This window comes from Chrysochloris asiatica, unplaced genomic scaffold (assembly GCF_000296735.1).
Source record: "Chrysochloris asiatica unplaced genomic scaffold, ChrAsi1.0 scaffold00268, whole genome shotgun sequence".
Lineage (NCBI taxonomy): Eukaryota > Metazoa > Chordata > Mammalia > Afrosoricida > Chrysochloridae > Chrysochloris > Chrysochloris asiatica.
Window position 1 is genome coordinate 766,960 of NW_006408786.1, and position 19,271 is coordinate 786,230.

Sequence of the window (19,271 nt, forward strand, 5' to 3'; positions counted from 1 at the left end):
TCTGGTCTCTGGACAGTCTGTGGGGGCAGCATTGGTAGCGGGTGCTGATGTCAGGCTGTGAGAATAGCAGCACTTGTCCCCATGGTGACAGGTGCCCTGGTGGGAAGGGGATGGGAATGAGCCCTGGCCGAGGGTTGGGCAGGCTCCCTGGGTTCCATTCCTAGATGGGAAGCTCACCAGTACTGGCCTACTGCTCCCAGCACATCTTCCCCTTGGCCCCGCCCCATTGCCACCCTGGGCCTGTGGCTGCCTGGGAAACTGGGGATCCAGCATTGGCAGCAGCTGAGGAGGCTCACCTCCTTGAACCTCTTGCAGGGAAACATCTTGAGCCGGGCAGCCCGCTGGGTCGAGTCCTCAGCTGGTTCCTTCCGCTTATTCTGAAGCAACCTGCATTTCTCCCCCACAGCACTGCCTTCCTCCCTGCGCCTGCGCAGGGACACAGGTGCTAGAACCTGGCTAGCCTTTGCCATCACTGGCAGTTCCCATTCCAATTCCACTTACCCTGGCCGAGCACGGGGCCTGGGACCCCAGTTGGCCTCAGGGTTGGCCTGGAAGCGCTTGAGTCCTCGCTGACGGGAGCTGGGATTGGCATCTTCTCGGATGGTGAAGTTGGCCTGCAGTCTGGGGGAAGGGGGACAGAGGGACCATCGAATGTGTAGGTTCAGCCCCTGGGGCCAATGGGCCTTGTGAAGACTGTCTCTGCCTGTGAGTCCAAATTCTTTATGGAGTGCCTACTGTATGCCTATACTGTTCTTGGTGCTGGGAACAGTGCACAAAAGTGATAAACCCCCTTGTTCCTTGTGAAGCTGACATTCTTGTGCGGGACACAAACAGGTAACAGGATGAATCAGAAAGAAGCAAATACTATTACGTGTTGGTGTGATGCTATAGGATAAGCACTGGACTGCTAACTGCAAGGTCAATGGTTCAAACCTACCAATGTTCCTTGGAAACGCTACACAGAGTCACTATGAATCGGAACCAACTCAACAGCATTTAACAACATTATGTGCTAGGGAGTGAGGCATTTTGGGGGGAAATGGGAGTAAGGTAAGGGGGATGGGGAGACAGGGGAGGAGTGCAACGTTGGGTAAGGGTGCAGAGAAGGCCTCAATGAGAAGACATATACAGAGAGACCTGGAAGAGGTGAGAGTGGACTCAAGGGATCCAGGAAGGACAATTCTCCAAGCAGAGGGCACAGCTTATGCAAAGGCCCTGAGGTGTGTTTAAGGAAGCTCATTTGGCTGGAGCTTAGTGAGCAAAGGAGAGAATGGGAGTTGATGAGGGAAGGGAGGGTTTGGGGCACATTGTGCAGGATCTGGGAGCCACAGGGAAGACTAGGGCTTTTGCCCCAAGTGAGGTGAGAGCCAGGAATCTTGGATGCTACAGTACTCCGGAGCCTCCAGCCACTCCATGGGGAAAACTGTAGCCGTTTCTGCAAAGATTTGCAGGCTTGTAACTCTATGGGGGCAATTCTACTCTGTCCTATAGGAATGCCAGGCTTCAGAACTAACAGGTTTTTTTACTTTTAGGTGGGAGCCATTGAGGGTTCTGAGCAGAGGGATGTGTCCTGACTCAGGTGTTCACAGGCGCCATCTGGTGGCTATGGGGGGCAAGAGCAGGAGTCAAGAATCAGGAAGGAGTGGAGGCAGAGGAGAGGGGAGGAAGGAGGGTTCTGCAGCCTTTTCATGTGGGGAAGCACACAGTGTGTCTCCATGTCCTCACCCAAACGTGGCCCATACCTGGGCTCCAGACTGAGAATGCGGAATGCTGGGCTGGTCTCTGACAGCCGCTCCCGTTTTACTGGACACTCCTTTTCCTGGGTAGCAGAGGTCAGGGATCAGGGGACTCTGACCAGGAGGGGCCTCAGACACCCATCCATTGTTCCTTTCCCTCCAATCAGGCGGCCCTCACCCAGCAACGCATGATATCCCAGAGAGCCGAGGTGGAGGCGTCAGTCTTCACAGCGTTCTTACAGGCGTGGGAGAGGGAGACCCTGAAGCCAGCATGGAGGAGGGCCGACCTGGGGAGGGAAGGGCGTGAGAGAGGTTGGGCCCCAAACCTGGGCTGCCTATGTAGCTGCAAGGTTCCTGGTGACTACATGGACCGCACACTTCCACAGGCTAGTGAGATTTAGCTTCTCTTGGTGGGGCCCCTGAGGCCGGAGAAGACTCACGATGCCCCAGGGCACCCGGCAGGGCCTCACCGCAGCTGGAGGAGGCTGGGTGTGTTGCAGTGGATGGTACTACTCAGTTGGTCCAACGTGTAGTAGAGGGGCACATCCGGGAGCTCCTGCAGGGGGACAGGTGGGTTGTAGGGTGGGCATGCAGGGGACAGGCATGGGTGGAATCCTCCCATCTCAGCCCAGCCCCACCTCGCTGACGACACTTAGGACCCCACGGATCCGCTCAGAGGTATGGAAGCGGCCAGGGTTGGTGCTCACAGCCTCCAGGACATGGCCTATGAAGTCCAGATCATGGATGGGCTCTGCCCATATAGGGCCACCGAGCTGTGGACACACAGAGGTCAGATGGGCAGAGCCATATCCATGAGTCCCTGTGCCCCCCTCCGGCTCCCTGGGCCCAGGCCCACCTGGTGTCTCTGTCCACAGTGCTCACACTCAGGAGCCACAGGGGGACCACAGGCTGCAGAGAACTTGACTCTGTAAAGGTAGCAACAGTTAGGCTCTGGGAACCCAGGAAGGCCCCTCCGACTCCCATGCCCGCCGACCTTGCTCACCGGCTCCCGGATGCTCCTGATGCTCTGCCAAGGCGCTGGAGGTGGAAGGCCCCACAGCCCACACACTGGAACACCAGTGCCTGCTTGCTGCAGGGGAGGCCCAGCACATCACTACAGTCCCAACTCCTCCCATAGGCTGGCTCAGTCCCAACTTTCCAAGGCAGGGCCATGTCCCCCAGTTCCCCCCAGGGCAGGACTGAGTTTCCCCGTCTCTCCAGGGCAGGGTCCTATTTCTTCCCTCAGTTCATCCTACCCCAACCCTGTCCCAGGCTGACCTAGCTGAAGCCTTGACCTTAGCCTGCCCTGTGAAGACCCGGACAAAGACTCGCACGTAGAAGTCCACACTAATGCTGAGCAGTGGCACGATGAAGCGCTGATAGCAGTTGGCCCGGAGGTCAAGGCTGTGCAGGACAATCCTCAGAGCCTAGTGGCCAAGGGAAGGTACGTTAGCACCTGCTCCTTCCCCTCCTGGAGAGGCAGCACAGGGTGCAAGCTGGGGTCAGCTCCTGGGTTTTAGCCCAGTCTCGTCACGTCCTGGCTGTGTGACCCTCAGTAAGTGAGTTCCACCTCTCTGCACCTCAGTGACCTTAGCCCCTGTCTCTCAGAGCCCTGTTGGGACACCACATGAGCGAAGGAACACACAGGCCTGGAAACAGAAGATCCTGGTGGGTGTCAGCATCAGGGCACTGTGGGGTGGGCAGTGAATAAGAACCTGAGTCCCGGCCACCACGAGCTTGGTGGGCAGGATGTGTGGGGACCCTGGGTGCTGCAGGTAGACCAGGGCTTTCTCGCTAGGAGCTGCTGTATGACTCCCCCAAGGAGAAGGCGTTCCCTAGAGTGGCGTGACCACAAGGCCCATTTACACAGCCAGTCCCTGCCTTCTTGAATCCCCACAGCAATCTCATGAGGTCGGTGCCACGATCACACTCATTCTACAGATGTGAAAACTAAGACCCAGCAAGAAGTTGTCTGTTGCTTAAAGATTCCAAGAAAGCTAGGCTTCAAACCCAGATCTGAACCCAGGTTGGAAAAACTGCCTTACAAGAGACAATGTGCAAAAGTTTTTAAAATTCACGATGCTAGAAAGAATAATATAACCACCCACTCAGAGCCTGGGCAAAGCCAGGGTCCCACCGTGACTGAGACTGTGCTCTGAGCAACTCTGTCAGTTAGAGAGGTGTCTGTCACTCATAAGCACGCATGGATCCGGCCCTGGCTGCTTGAAGTCGGGAGGGGTGCGGTGCTCACCATCTCGTGGCAAGCACGACTCTTGAGGGCCATGGACCCGTACTTGCTGTAGCAGGTCTCCCCACTGTTTCCAGCCAGCACCGCCATGTCTGTGCAGGTCACACACAACAGCCCTACAAAGAAGGGCAGGCAGTGAAGATCCCCCCAAACACCCCCAGCCCTGCTCCTTGTGCCTCAGTCCTGGTCTCACCTCCTTCGCTGACAGCCTGGACCGCTGCATCCAGGAAGGGAGCAGGGCTACCATACGGGTCCAGGTCGATGACATCAAAGCGTTCTGGTACCCTCTGGTGCTGGTACATCAGTATCCTGGATTTGAGAGGGCCAGGCCTTCAGTGCAGGGCCCCAGGATCCTCCCTTGTGCATGTCAACTCAGATAACTCTGGTGTGGACCAGTGCCGGGGTTCAAGTCCTGGCTTGCACATTTACTAACTACAGGATTTCTCAGTCTCCCCCTCTAAAACAACAATAAAGCTAACATTGATACAGCACAGGCACAAAGCTAGCAAAGCTAACATTTTGGAGCCAGGCTGCCTAGAGTCACATCTTGCCTCTGTCACATTCTCGCTGTGTGACCTTGGGCAAGTGACTTAGTCTCTCTGAACATCAGTTGTATAATATGCAGAACTAGGGTAATAGAAAAGATTCTTCTATAGTCCCAACTTTGTGCCAGAAATGAGTATTACTATCATCTCTATTTTGGACTCCATTTGGGCACACCTGTACTGTTTTAAGCAGTTTATACATGTATTAACTCACTTCATCACTCAATTCTCCCAACAAATCCACGGATTAGGAACTATAGTGGTTTCCTTCTCAATGGAGCCTACCCTGGCCTTGCTGTTTAAAATAGGAAACTCCTTCCCAACCTTCCTCCGTTCCCTTCTATTTTTTCCATAGCACTTTTCACATCTGGTTTACTATATAGTTTATTTGTCATATCGGTTGTGTTCTCATCTGTGTTTCCAATTACATTCTATTGAGGCCCGGCTGCTTGCTCTGCAAAGGATCAGATCTTAAATACTTCAGGGTTTGTTGGCCATATGCAGTCTCTACTACCTCATAGTCTTTTCTTTCTAGCCCTTTCAAAATGTAAAATGCATTCTTGGCTTGCAGGCCATACAAAACAAGATTGTAGGTCTACAAGCTGCAGTTTGCCAACCCTTCCCTGTGTTAAGAATGCAAGACTCTACCAGGTCGGGAATGTGGCTTTGTTTACTGATATATTCTGGCACTGAGCATCATGCCTGCCACATACTGGAAACTTTATACACACCAGTCTAATTTAAGAAAAAAAGTACAAGCAGCGAAGTCTAAAATGGAGATGATAATAATACTCATTTCTGGCACAAAGTTGGGACTATAGAAGAATCTTTTCTATTACCCTCGTTCTGCATATTATACAACTGATGTTCAGAGAGACTAAGTCACTTGCCCAAGGTCACACAGCAAGAATGTGACAGAGGCAAGATGTGACTCTAAACAGCCTGGCTCCAAAGTCTACCTTCTGAATACTAGGCTCAGCTGCCCCACACCTACCGGGCATCCGCTTGGCTGGGCTGTACCAGGTGGGCCACTTCGTTGAGCTGCACATTGCGGCGTATGAGGTCCACAGCCCGGGCGGAGGCATCGTTTGCAACTACAGATCGAAGTCCAGGAACCTCTTGGGCGAAACGTATGGAACGCAGGCCAGAGGCTGCCAGGCCCTCCAGCACCCACAGACCCTCCTGTTGGGATAAGCAGTGAATCCCTCTCACATCTACACATCTATCCTTTGCTGAGCCCCAAGGAGCACACTACCATCCACTTCCTTTAGCTCTTCCACTTCACAATCCCGCTTTCCTCCACCACCGGGACTCTGGGGCTCCCATCTCCTATGCTGAGGCCATACCTCACAGATCTCTCTCACGACTGCTGTCCGGGGCTGGCCTCCTGAGGCCAGGTTTTCGCTCTCTTTTGATTCAGTCTTGTCCTCCTCTTGTTCTGACAAGTCCACAACCACCTTTTGCACATCTTTCTCTCCTGGCACCTTGACTGCAGCCAGCCAGAGGCATGAATCAGGTAATTATCAAAGTCCCCTTTGAGAAACCTCCCCTTTGTCTTCAGAAGGTAGGAAACTCATGGAGAAAAACAAAACAAAACAAAAAAACCTTCTCCAAACTCCCTGGGGAAAGGCTCAAGTGCAGAGCCCAGGGCCTGCTCTTTGGCCTCAGCCTTCTGGGATTGGGAGATGGGGGGGGGGGGGGGGCAGGGAGAGGTTTACATGACTACCACCCATCAGGAATTTGGACCTCTACTCACTCTGGATTCCTTTGGTCTGAAGCTGAATGCGTGCAAACTCGGTGATTACAGCACATCTAACAGGAGACACAGGATCGGTTCACATCCCTTCCACCTCACTGACCCACTGCCTCTTGCCCACGGCCAGGCTGACCCCTGACCCTTGCTTGCTTACGTTAGATCCCGGTTAAACTCCTGCACAGGATTGTAGAAGACTTCATTAGCACTGGGGAAGGCGATCTTGGCAGCCCCTTCGGTGACTGTCGTCTCCTGGACCTCAGGTGGGCGCTCTTCTTCGCAGATCCTGGTGCCGTTCTCCATCGTGGCGGGATTCGACGACTGTTGGGGTTGTCCCTCCATATACCCGGCTCTACAGAGACTGCAAGAAGAGCGATGAGTGAGGCTTAGCCACAAACGGATCGTCGAGCGGGCGCCTCTGTCCGTCAATCCTGACTAGGGGGCAGGGTAGAAGAGTGATCATCGACCGAGAATCAGAGAAGCTTATGTTCTGGGGCTAGGGGTGGCCTACACATCTGCAAGTGGAAGGCTAGACCTTACGGCCTCGGGACACTGACATCTCACTCTTTCGGGTACCAGCCGGAAGGCCTTGGAGAGGATCAGACTCCGGTCCGGATACTTCCCGCACCACCCAAGCCCTCTTCACCTTTTCTTGGGAAACCGAAAAGTTCATTGGTTTCGGTGCACGTTTCCTGGATTAGGACCTGGGCGCTGCCATGTTGACACAGTAGGAGGGCGAATCATGTGAGCACATTCAGCCAATCATGATGCTACTTACGGTAAGTTGCTGGGATCAAAACGCACAGTGGGAATAAAGCGCGCTGAATGTGTTGTGCAAGTGGATTTAATCACAACGGATCCTCTGGGAGGGAAACATGTCACCAACCCCATTTCACAGATGAAGAAGTTGAGGCTCAAAAAAGGGGCGGTAAGCGAAAAAGTACATTTATTGTCTATTCTTTGTCAGATGTTGTAAACCCGTTTCAGAGCACCTTCCAGTGTATCAGTGTATCACTCTCTGAAATCAAACTTACTGGATTTGAACCCAGTCCTACCACATGCTCTGAGCAAGTTATTAAATTCCCTGGGCCTTACTTTCCTTATCTTTACAACAGGAATCCTAACTTCAAAATCCTAGCGACAAAATGCTTGGAAACTGTGCAAGGTAGCTCCTTTTCAATGGTAAAAGCTTAGGAAATACCAATTGGTGTATAAATAGAGAAAACTAGTGTCCGGCCGCCTGCGTTCCAGTCCAAGTTCTGCTGGTGGCTACCTGTTTTTAACCCTCTCTGTGTTTGTTTCCCCGTTTGCAAATGGGCAGAACTTTTTACGTTCGTCTCTGAGTTGCGGTGAGAAATAATCGGCTTTCAAACACAAAAAACTATTCCAACTCATAAAGATCCTCTAAGACCGAGAACTGCGTCACTGGATTGGTTTCCGAAACTATAAATCTTTATGGAAATAGTCAGCCTCATCTTTATCCTGCAGAGCATCTGGTGGGTTTGAACTGCTGATCTTTCGGTTAGCAGCTCATCACTTAACCCATTGCGCCAAATGTGCGGAGTGGAACCTGGTAACGCCTGAGGTTAGCTTTTATTGTCTCTTCTTGATCCTAGGTTTGAAGCCATGTATCCACCTCCACTTTCTTGCTATTTGAGCTTAAGCAGATTACATCATCTCTCTTCTTTTCTAGAAAATTGGGTGTGTGTGATAATTCTTATTTAAAAATGCTTCTGTGAAGTTTAAGCCAGGTGTTGTAATTGTTGTGAGGTGCTGTTGTGTCAGTTCCAACTCATAGTGACCCCATACAGCAGAAGGAAACTACCCGGCCCTGCGCCATCCTCATAGTTCTTCCTATGGTTGAGCAAGGTAGTTCTAGTAGCCTAAAACAGTGCCTCAATAAACAGTAGCCATCGTTGTTTTCGTTTTACAGGAAACTGAGATTCGGAAAGGCAAAGCAACTTGCCCAAGGTTGCAGGGCTAGAAAGTGGCGGGGCCGGGATTCAAATTCGTGAGCAGAGTTGAGGTATTGGCGGGGAGTCTCGAGGGACGGAGGAGCCGGAGCCGGTAGGATGGTGTGCGCTCTGCGCTCGGCTGGCCCTGCCTGGGGGGCGGGACCTGTGGGCGGTGCGCGGGCGGGGTCACGGCCGCTCCTCCTCGGCCGGGCTGCGGCAGCGGCGGCGCGGCTTGCGCTCGCTCGGCGCTCGGCTGGGGCGGCCTGGCCCACAATGAATGGCCGCCGCGGCTGCCGCTGCTGCTAAGGCGGAGGCCGCGGAGGCGGAGGCCGAGGCCCCGGCGCAGGGGTGCGCGCCCCGGGCCCAGGCCCGGCCCCAGCCGCCGCTGCGGAGTCCGCCGGGAGCCCCCGGAGCGCGGCCACGGCGCAGGTGAGGGGGTTCACCTCAAGTCCCGGCCCGGCCTCCTCCCGCCTGGGCGGCCGGAGGGCGTCCGAAGGCTGAGGGCAGAGGGCTGAGGGAGTGCTGGAGGGCCTCCTGAGGAGGAGGAGCCGGGCCTGCAGCCTTCCCCGTGCTCGGGCCAGCAAGTGCGAAGAGGCCTGGCCACCGCGGACGGCCTCGAGCGCCCAGCCCGACCCGGGCCGCAGGGCCTGGGGGCGGCGGGATCTGAACGGACTCTCCCCACACCACTCCGGGACAGGCGGGTGGGCGAAATCGGGTCGGGCAGGTGCCGGGAGGACTTCGGAGGGATGTAGAGAAGAAATAAAGGGGCGCCTAGGCGCGGGTTGCGGGGAGACGGAGTCAGACCCTGGGCCGACCGGGTGGGGGGAGAGGAACGCGCGGCGCGGCCGGAGGGAAATGGCCCGGGCGGGGGCGGGGCGGGGCCGGGCCGGCAGGTAGGATCGGGGCACTGAGGAGGTGGGTGGGTCAAGTTACAGTCTGGGGGCGGCTAAAGAGAAGCCCAGGAAGTGGGGCCGGGTGGGTGGGGGGCGGAGTTAGTTCGGGTGGAAGCGGCGGAGGATGGGAGAGCCCAGAGATGTTTGCTGGGGTCACCTGAGGTCAGGCCTCAGGTGGGGGGAGAGCAGATAGGGTGAGGGACTATGGGAAGCCGGGAGTGGAGGAGAGCTGAGACTTGGACCAGGCTGGTGGATGTCCGGTGGGGCTGGTCAGGAGAGAGTGTGATCACAAGGCACGTGCCAAGGTGTGGTCACTGCCCGGTGTCAGCTCAAACCCAAACCTGGGAGGGCGCCTCTTTCTCACACCCCATTCCTGAGGCCGCTGGGGTCCCCTCCTACCCCTTGGACCGACCTTGTTCCCAGGCACCTGCCAATCACATGGGTGTTTGTGTGGGTAGCTTGGGGGAAGAGTCTGGAACACCTAGTTCTGGCATCTTGTTTACCTCGGGGTGACCATTGCCCACCCCACCCCATATATCTTCAGGGAGGCAGCCTAACAGGTATCCCTTGGGTATTTTAGGGACCTGGATTCTTTGCTCCACTTTTTGTGATTAGGTTCTTGAGGCTCAAGTGTAGAGGATGGGACTGAGGACCCTCTTCAGGGCCATCATGTTACACAGTGACTTCCCAGCTCCCTGAGTCTGAGTTCTGTGTGGTCCTTCCCCAGAGGAAAAGATTGGGGGAGCTGAATAAATGTAACTCTTTGTTAGTTGAATCTTGGAAACTTCCGATGAAGTGAAGGCGAATTTGAGAGAAAGGGATCAAATCAGGTCCCCACATCCCAGCTCAGCCTCTTAAAGATACCCAATTCCAGGTATCTTAGGCTCGGCCCAGTGCTGAACTTGCTGGTCTGTGAGGTGAGCTCACTGATGGCTTACCACTGACTGAGCTCAGGTTTTTTCCATGGGGCAGACGAGTAAGTAGAGGCTCAGGACTCAGGAGGTGGTGTGCCATAACTTGCCTCAAGTCCCACAACTAGACGGGGTGCAAAGCTGAGATGATCCTCAGCCTAAACCCATGTTCCCCCCTCCACCTTACTCCAAAGCTCCCCACCATCTTTGAGTTGGCCTTCCAGGAGCATCTCTTGTTCTGCATGCTCAGGTATGGATTCTCTCAGCTCCCTCTTTGAAGATCTTCCCGCCCATCCTGAGGGATGAGACCAATGCCCTCGTGGGCAGACTGAGTGTTCCTGTCTTCTCTGGGGAACATAGAGGTCAGGGTCCGGGGTTGCTGAGCTGGGGGAAGCCGTTACAAGAGTGAGGCTTGGCTCCAGGAGTGTGCTTGCCTGCTCAGGCTGTCTTCCCTCCCCAGCTTTAGCTCTATTCTCTCTGGGCTAATTGCAAGACTGTTCCCATGGTATCCTTGGGAAGTTGATCTGGGATCCCGAACACCCTGAGGCAGGAGACACAAACTGCTGGATCCAGTGGTATCAGCCAGATCTTCTGGGTTTAACGATGGGTTGTCACCTAAATTGCCCCCAGTTTTCTATAGTTCCCAAGACGCCCACCTGGTCCTGCCTACCTGCCCTCTCTGGCTGTATGACAAGGATAAGGGTAGATGCTCCACCAGCAACCCCAGCTTAAGAGCCCTTCCTCCTTGCTTGCTTGGGACTGGGTAGACTAGGACCACATCTGGGACTGTCTAGTAACACATCTGAAATACAGCATCAGCAGGAGCCACTGGGGCATGAGACTGGTGGGAGTTGGCCTTGAACTCTAGGGCAGATGGAGAGAAGCAGTCAGTGTAGGCAGGGCCCTGGGCCAGCAAACACAGGTGGGCCCAAACCTGTGTCTGGAGCTGAAGGAGTGAGAATGTAGGGGGACCAGATACTGCTGTATGTGGGGCGCCATGCAAGGTGAACAGGAATGACAAATGGATGGTTGGAACTATTTTCTTTCATGACTGGGTGTCAGCTCCCTGCTAGGGAGCTACTCTCAAGTGACTTCTGTTCTGTGAAGGTGATCAGCATCTGACACTCAAGATAGTTTCTGATGTCCCTGTTTGTGAAAGAATTAGAGTAGAGGGAACTCACAGTGCTTGTCCTCGGGTGGGGGGCGGGGGGAATAGGTGGAGAGGTTTAGGTTGGGTGGTCTGACTGGGGAAGAGCTGAAATCTGAATAATAATAAGAAATCCACCCTGGGGATGAAAAGGGGAGTAAGTTTTAGAGAGAGGAGACAGCAAGCACAAAACCTCTATTGAGCCTGTGGCAGGTTCCAGTCACTGGTCTAGACATCACGAAGGGATGACCCCATTGTGGAAAAGACAGAGACCCTAGTGCCATTAGTGGAAAGAAGGACCCTCTTTGGCTCAGGGTTTCCTGGGTCTCCCCATCACCTCCAGAGTACAGTTCAAACTCCCAGGCAGTGGGGACCCCTGAAGGTTCCTGAACGGCTGTGAGATGGGAGTTCAGTCTTGCAGGACCCAGTGGAAAGATGGCCTCGGGCTTAGAAAGGAGGGAACTTTGCTTCCAGAGCTCCTGATAGAGAAAGGAGGGAACCTGCCACACTCAGATGGGGCATGCTTCCTATGAGGGGATGGTGAGCTACCCAGGCCAAAATCACCAAGGCTGTCCTCACAGCTGTTCCTCCTCCCAGGGCCTCTCTGCCCCTCATCTTCTCCATTCCCTTTCCTGGGTGCCAGGCTACTCTGAGCACCTTTACATATTTAAACACATTTAAGCCCATAGCCACCCAAATAGCTAGGTCCTGCTTGTTTGCACTGTTTGATGCATAAGGTACTTCATTACTTATTCTCACCGGCCCTGCCATCCTGCACTCGGACAGCCTTCCCACCGTCCTGCGCTTCCAAGTGGTGGAGGCACAGAGTGAGTTGGTGCAGGTGACAGGCATTGCGTGTGCTCCAGATGTGGTTGTGATTGGTGTCGCACTAACACTCAATGGACTTCGTGTGCTGCCTCCCCCATGGAAATCTCACAGACCTAAGAGGCCTCGCCCAGGTCTTCTGTGAGTGTAGGACTTAGACTGGGTCAGGTTTTCTGAATTAAACAGGGTAACTAAGGGTGAACAAACAGGCTGCAATGGAGAGGGGTGAATTGTAGAGTCAGCTGCCACCCTGCAATGCCACGAGTCCCTTCTTGCCCATCTGATGAATGGGGATAGCTACTCTGTAGCTGCCTTCACCCAGGGGCATTTCTACCCCCTTAGGACATTGGGCAATGCCTGAGACATTTGATTGTCACAACTTGGGGGAGGGAGGATGCTATTAGCATCTGGTGGGTCATAACCAGGGGTGCTGCTCACCATCCTACCGTGTCCACGGTCTCCCCTACCTGAGAGAATGATCCAACTCCTGTGTCCAAAGTGTGACAGTCCGGAGCCTCCTGTGTGATTGTCATAATTAGTTGAAAGGTTCGGGAGCGCCCCGCCACCATGTGGCATCCTGAGGATGAACTGAGCAGTTCAGCAGAACCCCTAGGTGTTGTGAGGATGAACTAAGAGGGTAGTCTACAAGGTGGGACTGCTAGTGAGTCCTGCCCCTAGTGTCCTGGAGCATTGGGAGTGGCTGGGAGCCTGAAGGTCTCTCCTTGGGAACGCAGTGCCTGGTAGGAGTTACCAGAAGAGGACAACTAGTGCTAAGGCTACACCCTCACTGACAGTGAGGTTGAAAGCTCTCCACAGCCTCAGGAGCTGGCTGCTGTCAATAAGGCCCATCCTACAACTCGGGAGACTGATGTCAAGGGGGTGCCACATGAGCTGCTAGAGAGGAACTGTTTTATGAGTGTGCGGAAGGTGAGCAGAGTTCTGAGGAGAAAGCTTTGTGAAGGATTTGAGCTTGTAAACCAGGTTTTCTAATTCCTTATCCTGGCTACCCCTTTTCAACAGTTCCAAGTTACCCACCATCCCAGTAACGGCACCTAGTAACTGACCTTCCTCCAGCCCTAGCCCCGCCAACTTCCTGTGTGTTTCCGCTACCTCAGGACCTTTGCTTTTGCTGCCGCCACAACCCATTCCCACCCTTTGTATAGCTGCTATCTCCCTGCTTGGAGGGACCCCTGGAGTGTAGTGGTATGTAACTAGTGGCCTCCGTGCTGCTGGGGGGAGAGATGTGGCAGGCAGCGAAGGCCAGATTGGCGGGACTGAGAGGAACGTGTGGGAGGCTGGGAGGTGGCGGCAGCAGGTGTAGACTGCTCTTTCCTGGAGTTGGCAGTGGGAGGAGGAACAGCTAGAGAAGAACTAGGAGGGGGTGCTGGAAAGAGAAGGCCTTCTGTGGGGGCAGAGGGTATGGAGTAGGGGCAGGCTGGTAGCACACCCCATTCTTGAAGAGGACATGACAGGCATTGGCTAGTCCTGGGTGCTTGAGCCCCGGTTTTCCCATCTGAAATTAGGCTGCTCACAATTTGGGCCAGCCTCACACTGCTGCTATGAGGAGCCAGGAGACGATGACGGGGCCATGCTGGGCACAGGAGCTTTGTGGCCCGGTCTTGGCATTCTTCATAAAATGGCAGTGAGGCTGGTCTCTAATGCAGGAACTGACATGAGGAATAAGTGGAGAAGCCACAGTAGGTGCCATGTGAATATGAACCCACACTAAATCTGGGGGAGAAAACTAATTTGGTGTGTACAGGCTTAAAAAAATTCATGGCTAACAGTAAGTCCCTTGGGCCAGGAGTTGGATCCAAAGAGTCAAACATCACTTTGTCCAGTAGCAAAAAGTTTCCTAAGCTTAAATTTGGCCCCTCCAGAGGGTCAGAATGGCTCTGTGCCAGGCAGGCTCGCCAGCATCCTGGGGCATGCCAACTTCCTCCTCTCCCCTCCTCATTGGTCTCCCTGTGCCCCTTCCTGCCAGGATGGGGCCTGCCTTGAGCTGAGCTCAATGCAGAATGGTGGGACTCTCCAGGGGGCGTTGCTTATACTTTGAGTTGATAGTTTCTTCTAAGTGGTTTCCATGTGAATGGACTTCACAGAGCTTCCCAGGAAAGGCAGCTGTAAGCCAGAGACTGCTCCTTACCAGGCACAAACCTTTCACCCATGCTTCTGCAGGCAGGGGAATTCTGAGATCTTTTCCCAAAGAGATTGTTTTACTCCCACCAGTTGCGGGACCTGCCCTCTTCCAGCAGATGGCTACTCCCCCAAGCACTTTCTGTTTTGAGTGGCGTTGGGAATCTGAAATTCAGAGTTCCTGAGTGGGACCCTGATGCAGGTCCACCCTTAGAAGCCTGGTGCCCCCAGCCTGGACAGTGCTGTTGTTCTCAGGCCCCACCCCTGGGGGAGTTAATATTACTGTTGTTAAGTGCTGTCTGGTTGCTTCCGATAGTGGCCCTGTATAGGGCTTCCGAGGAGTGGCTGTGATAGTTAATACCTGCATGGAAAAAAGTGAGTTCAATTCAGAAATTGTGGCTTTAATTATCTAAAGCATTCTCCATCCACGCACAGACAATTGTTGAGCACCTCTTGTGTGCTCCGTCCTCTTCTGGGGAAGGTGTGGGGGCTCAGCAATGGACAGGCTGAAAAAGAGAGAACATAGAGTTTGTTGCCAGTTGCCGTGGCTACCCCCATGTGGGTTTCAGTAGAACTGTGCTCCATGGGGTTTTCAATGGCTGCTTTTTTGGAAAGAAGATTGCCAGGCCTTCCTATCAAGGTTTCTCCTGCGTAGACTCAAACCTCTTTTGACTATTAGTGCTGAGGAGGGACAATAAAGCACAGGAATGGGACCCAAGGACTTTGGAAATTTGAGGTGGGTGTGAGATGGGCTATCTTGGAAGATCATTCTAGGCTCAGGGACCTGAGAGGGGGTCCAGGAGGTCTGAGAGGACACTGGCAGTCCTAGGGAAGATGGTGGTGTGGTGAAGTGGTTTTAAAGGAGTTGAGGGGGATTCCTAGCGTCTTGACGTGAGCATGGGAAGCTGGACACCATGGCCAGATTTAGGGAGGGTTGGGGCTCACTTTGGGATGTGTTGAATTGGGACTCTTTGCTATTAAACATTTAGTGGAGATGCAGGGGTGGGGGTAGTGTTAGTCTGACATTGCAGCACGGTCAGAGGTTAACAGGTGGTGTTTTGAGCCCCTGCCCCGTGATGCTGAGTGAGATTGCCTGGAGGTGAGCACAGGAGAAGTGGGCCGAGGCCTATGCCAAGTACCAGCTCAACCTTCTTCACTTTCTGGAAGGGCCCTGCCCACTTTGGGCTTAATCAGCCCCATCCACCATGTGTGATCCTGGACTAGATTGGATGTCCCCAGTGGGTTCTTGGCATTCCGGCCCCATATGGCATACAGCGTGACAATCCGCTTGACTACAGAGCAGATCATATCCTCCTCAGACTTGGAGCTGTGGGGCACATCCTGCCACAGGCAGCACTTGGTAAATATTTGTCAAGTGACTATTGGGAGGTCATGGAAACAGTCTACTGGGCTCTTAGGCATCTCACCCTGACACCTGCCCATGTCAGGGGCCAGGACTTAGCAATGCTTCTGCCATGTGGGTCTGTGGCTGTCCTCCAAGGGGTCCTACGTGGTATGCCAAGCCCTTGAGTTTCTAATCAAATGAGACTTAGTGTTCTTAGAGGTAAGGGGAAAGGCGCTGGGGAGGGTACTGAGTGTGGGAGAGGACACTCCAGGGAGGGTGCACAGCAGGCCAGGCCCCAGCTGCCAGCATTCTGAGGAGAACCTGAGCCCACATGGGAGAGGACAGTGCCAGGCAGTGTGCCTCAGTGGCCTCTTACTGCTGCTCCAGACCCTCCACAGCCTTATTTCTCCTTTCTCATCAGACGCCCACCCTCCCTGCAGACACGAGCACCTGTGAGAACTGGAGGGAACAGCAATTGGGTCCCTGCAGCTCCTGACCTGGCCTACTCCCCAGGAACAGCACAGGAGGGGTCATTTGGACCCTGATAAAGTGGGGTGATCATAGCAACACCTCAGGTTAGTGTGAGTGCCCAGCTAGTGCATTGGGCACTCCGAGCCACATCAACAGGTTACCTCACAAGGCATCCACAACCCCACAGCTCTGGGTCCTCCCTGTATGGCCTTAGTCACTGCCCCACGCTGTAGTCTTCCCAAACTGACACAACCCAAACACCAGTCCTTTTTTTCTTGCCTGTGGGCTCTGCCCACCGTGGGGTTACTCTGCTGAAAGGACTGCAGATACCTCTAACTCATTACTCATCTGGGACTGGTGACTTCTGTGCCCTCCACCCCACAAAGGCCTGCTTCTCTGCTGGAGATAGACATCAGCGTCCTCCCCTCCCCAGGGCTTTAGGGGACCTGGGTCTGGCCAGAAAGAAGCCAGGTCCTGGTCTCCACTCTTCCCTTTGAAATCCCTCAGTGTGTGTTCACTTCTTATCCCTGCTGTCACCTCTCTAGGCCCATCCTCACCCTTTTCCCTGTGGTTCTTCCCCACTGCACTGCCTTCCAGCTGTGTTGGCATCCTTTAGGTCCCTGGACTGGTCCTGACTCCTTCCCACCCAAAAACTGTGTTCCCTCCATCCCCCCTCTGCATCACCATCCTCTGCCCATATTTAAGGTCACTCAGTCCCTGGGTGACACACACTCCAACTGTTGGGGCAGATCCAGACAGTGGGTGCAGACCAGTCCTGCTCACGGCTGTGTCCAGTGCCTGCCAGAGAGGAAGGGGTGAGTCCCTGTTTTACAGATGAATAAGCAGGCACAAAGGAGTGAAAAACTGGCGTGGGGACCCAGGTTCTGGCTCCCTTGACACTGGTTCTGTCTTTGTCTCCCTTGGCCACCTTGGCTTAGGCCCCAGCAACTGGAGCAGCTTCAGTCTGCAGGCTGGGGGGGTGGGTGAGGACCATCGTGAATGGGGCTCTCTCTGGGTTCCGTCCTATGCCTCTTGTAGGCTAGCTGGTGGCCTGCCAGGACAGAGCTTGAGCTCACAGGAGGGCTGCGCTTCCTTCTTACTGGGGCCTATTGGTCTCTGTCTGCCTCACTGTGGTGGCTGCCCTGAGGTGATATTGGTCATTGTGACAGTGATGAGGGGGGAAAGGCACAGAGCCCAGACACACCCTGGTTTAGATCTTGACCACCCTGCCCCTTAATTCCAGATAACCTCAGGACAGCAGTTGTTCTAGCTGAGAATTGAGAGTAACCTACCCTATGGCTGACCCAGGCCAGGGTGTTTTCAGTAGCTTCATATGCATGGGAAAGCTGGACAGTGAATAAGGAAGACCACAGAAGAATTGATGCTTTTGAGTTGTGGTGTTGGAGGAGAATATTGAAAGTGCCATGGGCTACCCATAGAACCAACAGAACTGTGTTGAAAGAAGTGCAGCCAGAGTGCTCCTTGGAGGCCAGGATGGCCAGACTTCATCTTTCATACTTAGGACTTACTGTCAGGAGGGACCAGTCACTGGAGAAGGATATCATGTTTGATAAGGTGGAGCGTCAGAGAAAAAGAGGAAGACCCCCAGTGAGATGGATTGGCACTATGGCAGCATCAGTGGGCTCAAGCGTGGCAACAATTGTGAGGTTGGCCCAGGATCATCGACAGTACATGGGGTCGCTATGAGAACCCTATGTCTGCTCTTAACATTGGCCTGGGTGCTCTTGAGGTAGCACCTGGGACTGCCCTGGCACTTCTGGCTCCTTAGTTGTCTGCCATGGTAGCAGATCAGTAACTGCAAGTTGACTTTGAAGACTCAGCTTGGCTCTGTGTCCAAATGGAGAAGCAGAGATCTGAAGCTTCTGGTCAGAGCAGTAGATTAGCATAGTCCGGAGGAAACAATCGTTGGAGAAGGATGTCATGCTGGGTAGGGTGGAGGGTCAGAGAAAAAGAGGAAGACCTCCAACGAGATGGATCGGCCAGGTGGCAGCATCAATGGACTCAAGCGTGGCAACAATGGTGAGGTTGGCCCAGGATCGAACATTGTTTCGTTCTGCTGTGCATGGAGTCGCTATGAGTCGGTTCCGACTCGATGGCACCTGACAACAACAACAACAACAAAGCAAACTTTAGGCCAGGGCTCATGCCCAGTGTCTGGCAGGAAGGCTACTTAGAAGGGACTTGCTAATGAAAGAGAAACTGAGAAAGGCACCAACTCTAACTTGGAACTAAGAGGCATCCTGCTGCTCCCGCCTCAGGGTCTTTGCACTCACTCCTTCCTTCCTTCCTCACTCTGTTCACTAGGAGCTGTCATGAATCTCCATTCAAGCCTTACTCAGGAAGGCCACCCTGAGACCACACCTGCTATATACACCCTATAGAATTGCAGGGGGATGCGCATTTCTGGAGGTCATTTGCAAAGCCAGTTTCCTACAGAACTCTTTGTGATGGACTCAGAGCTTGGGCCTTTCTTCGTCCTGAGGCTTGAAATTGAGAAGTCCATGATGGCCAGAGGGGCCTAACCCCCTCCCCCAGGAGGATCTCTACCTTAGTATCAGGGGAGGGGGATAGGAAATTTGGACTGTAGGATGAGCACTGGGCTGTTCCTTGGAAACCCAATGCAGGGTCTCTCTGAGTTGAGAGGACTCTGCAACACTTAACTACAGTGGCCACAGCAGTGGCACAGGACCCAGCAATGCTTCCTTTTGTTGTGCATAGGGGCACTGTTAGTGGCACGGAACAATCTCTTACACACACAGGATTTGCCTAAGTTAAATGTGTGACATGATACCACACTATTTTCAATACATATAACTTGTTTCATTACATTGATTATAATCCCCTCCATATACCATAAGTTAAAAGTATTTCTCTTTATCCACTTTAGCTTTTTTTAAAAAAACACACAGACAAAAAACCCCACTCAGGCATATATAATAAAGTACATCTCCAAAGGGCACATTCTGCAAGTCTGCTCCTGGCCACCAGCTCTTAGTCTTTCTCTTCTTAGTTGATGAATCTAGAGTCCTCAGCCGCTCCCCCTTTCCATGCCCCCCTCTCTGCCTCCATCTCTGGTGCTGCTGCTTCTCTGGATAAGGTCCCGCATTCTATTTGTGCGTTCCTCACTTGATGGTCCTAGGGTCCTCTTTTTCTGGACTGTAAGGTTAACCACTCCCCTTTTTTTTGTTACAAAACTTCTACCTTTACAATTGTGACAGTCGCAATTAGTCATGATAACAGTTATTCACTATTGAATCTTACGAATCTTATCTCCATCTCCTTTCA

At 53.6% G+C, this 19,271-nt stretch overlaps 2 protein-coding genes across 2 annotated transcripts in view; one reads left to right on the forward strand and one right to left on the reverse strand.

The window, feature by feature from the left end:
* Nucleotides 1–497: 497 nt before the first annotated feature.
* TRMT1 (tRNA methyltransferase 1 homolog (S. cerevisiae)) lies at nt 498–6,585 on the reverse strand. Its single transcript, XM_006874271.1, has 14 exons — nt 6,440–6,585; nt 6,286–6,341; nt 5,876–6,018; nt 5,524–5,711; nt 4,178–4,293; nt 3,988–4,100; nt 3,015–3,163; nt 2,740–2,826; nt 2,593–2,662; nt 2,375–2,509; nt 2,207–2,292; nt 1,915–2,023; nt 1,743–1,819; nt 498–621 (listed from the first exon to the last, which is right to left on the reverse strand). Exons 1-14 carry the CDS (start codon nt 6,583–6,585, stop codon nt 498–500), a joined length of 1,599 nt encoding a protein of 532 aa, XP_006874333.1.
* A 1,969-nt stretch (nt 6,586–8,554) lies between these two features.
* Nucleotides 8,555–19,271, forward strand: part of NACC1 (nucleus accumbens associated 1, BEN and BTB (POZ) domain containing) — a 19,225-nt gene continuing 8,508 nt past the window's right edge. Inside the window, exon 1 of the mRNA XM_006874272.1 lies at nt 8,555–8,666. The gene's annotated coding sequence lies outside the window, so the exon portion shown is untranslated. The remainder of the gene's footprint in view (nt 8,667–19,271) is intronic.

Bases quoted from the DNA above. Each gene is read 5' to 3' on its own strand.
- TRMT1 (XM_006874271.1), bottom strand. From the start codon at position 6,585: ATGGAGAACGGCACCAGGATCTGCGAAGAAGAGCGCCCACCTGAGGTC. The intron at 4,294-5,523 runs GTAGGTGTGGGG...TCTCAAATCCAG, and splicing joins CCCAGCCAAGCGGATGCCCG to GATACTGATGTACCAGCACC. The intron at 3,164-3,987 runs GTGAGCACCGCA...CTTGGCCACTAG, and splicing joins GTCGTGCTTGCCACGAGATG to GCTCTGAGGATTGTCCTGCA.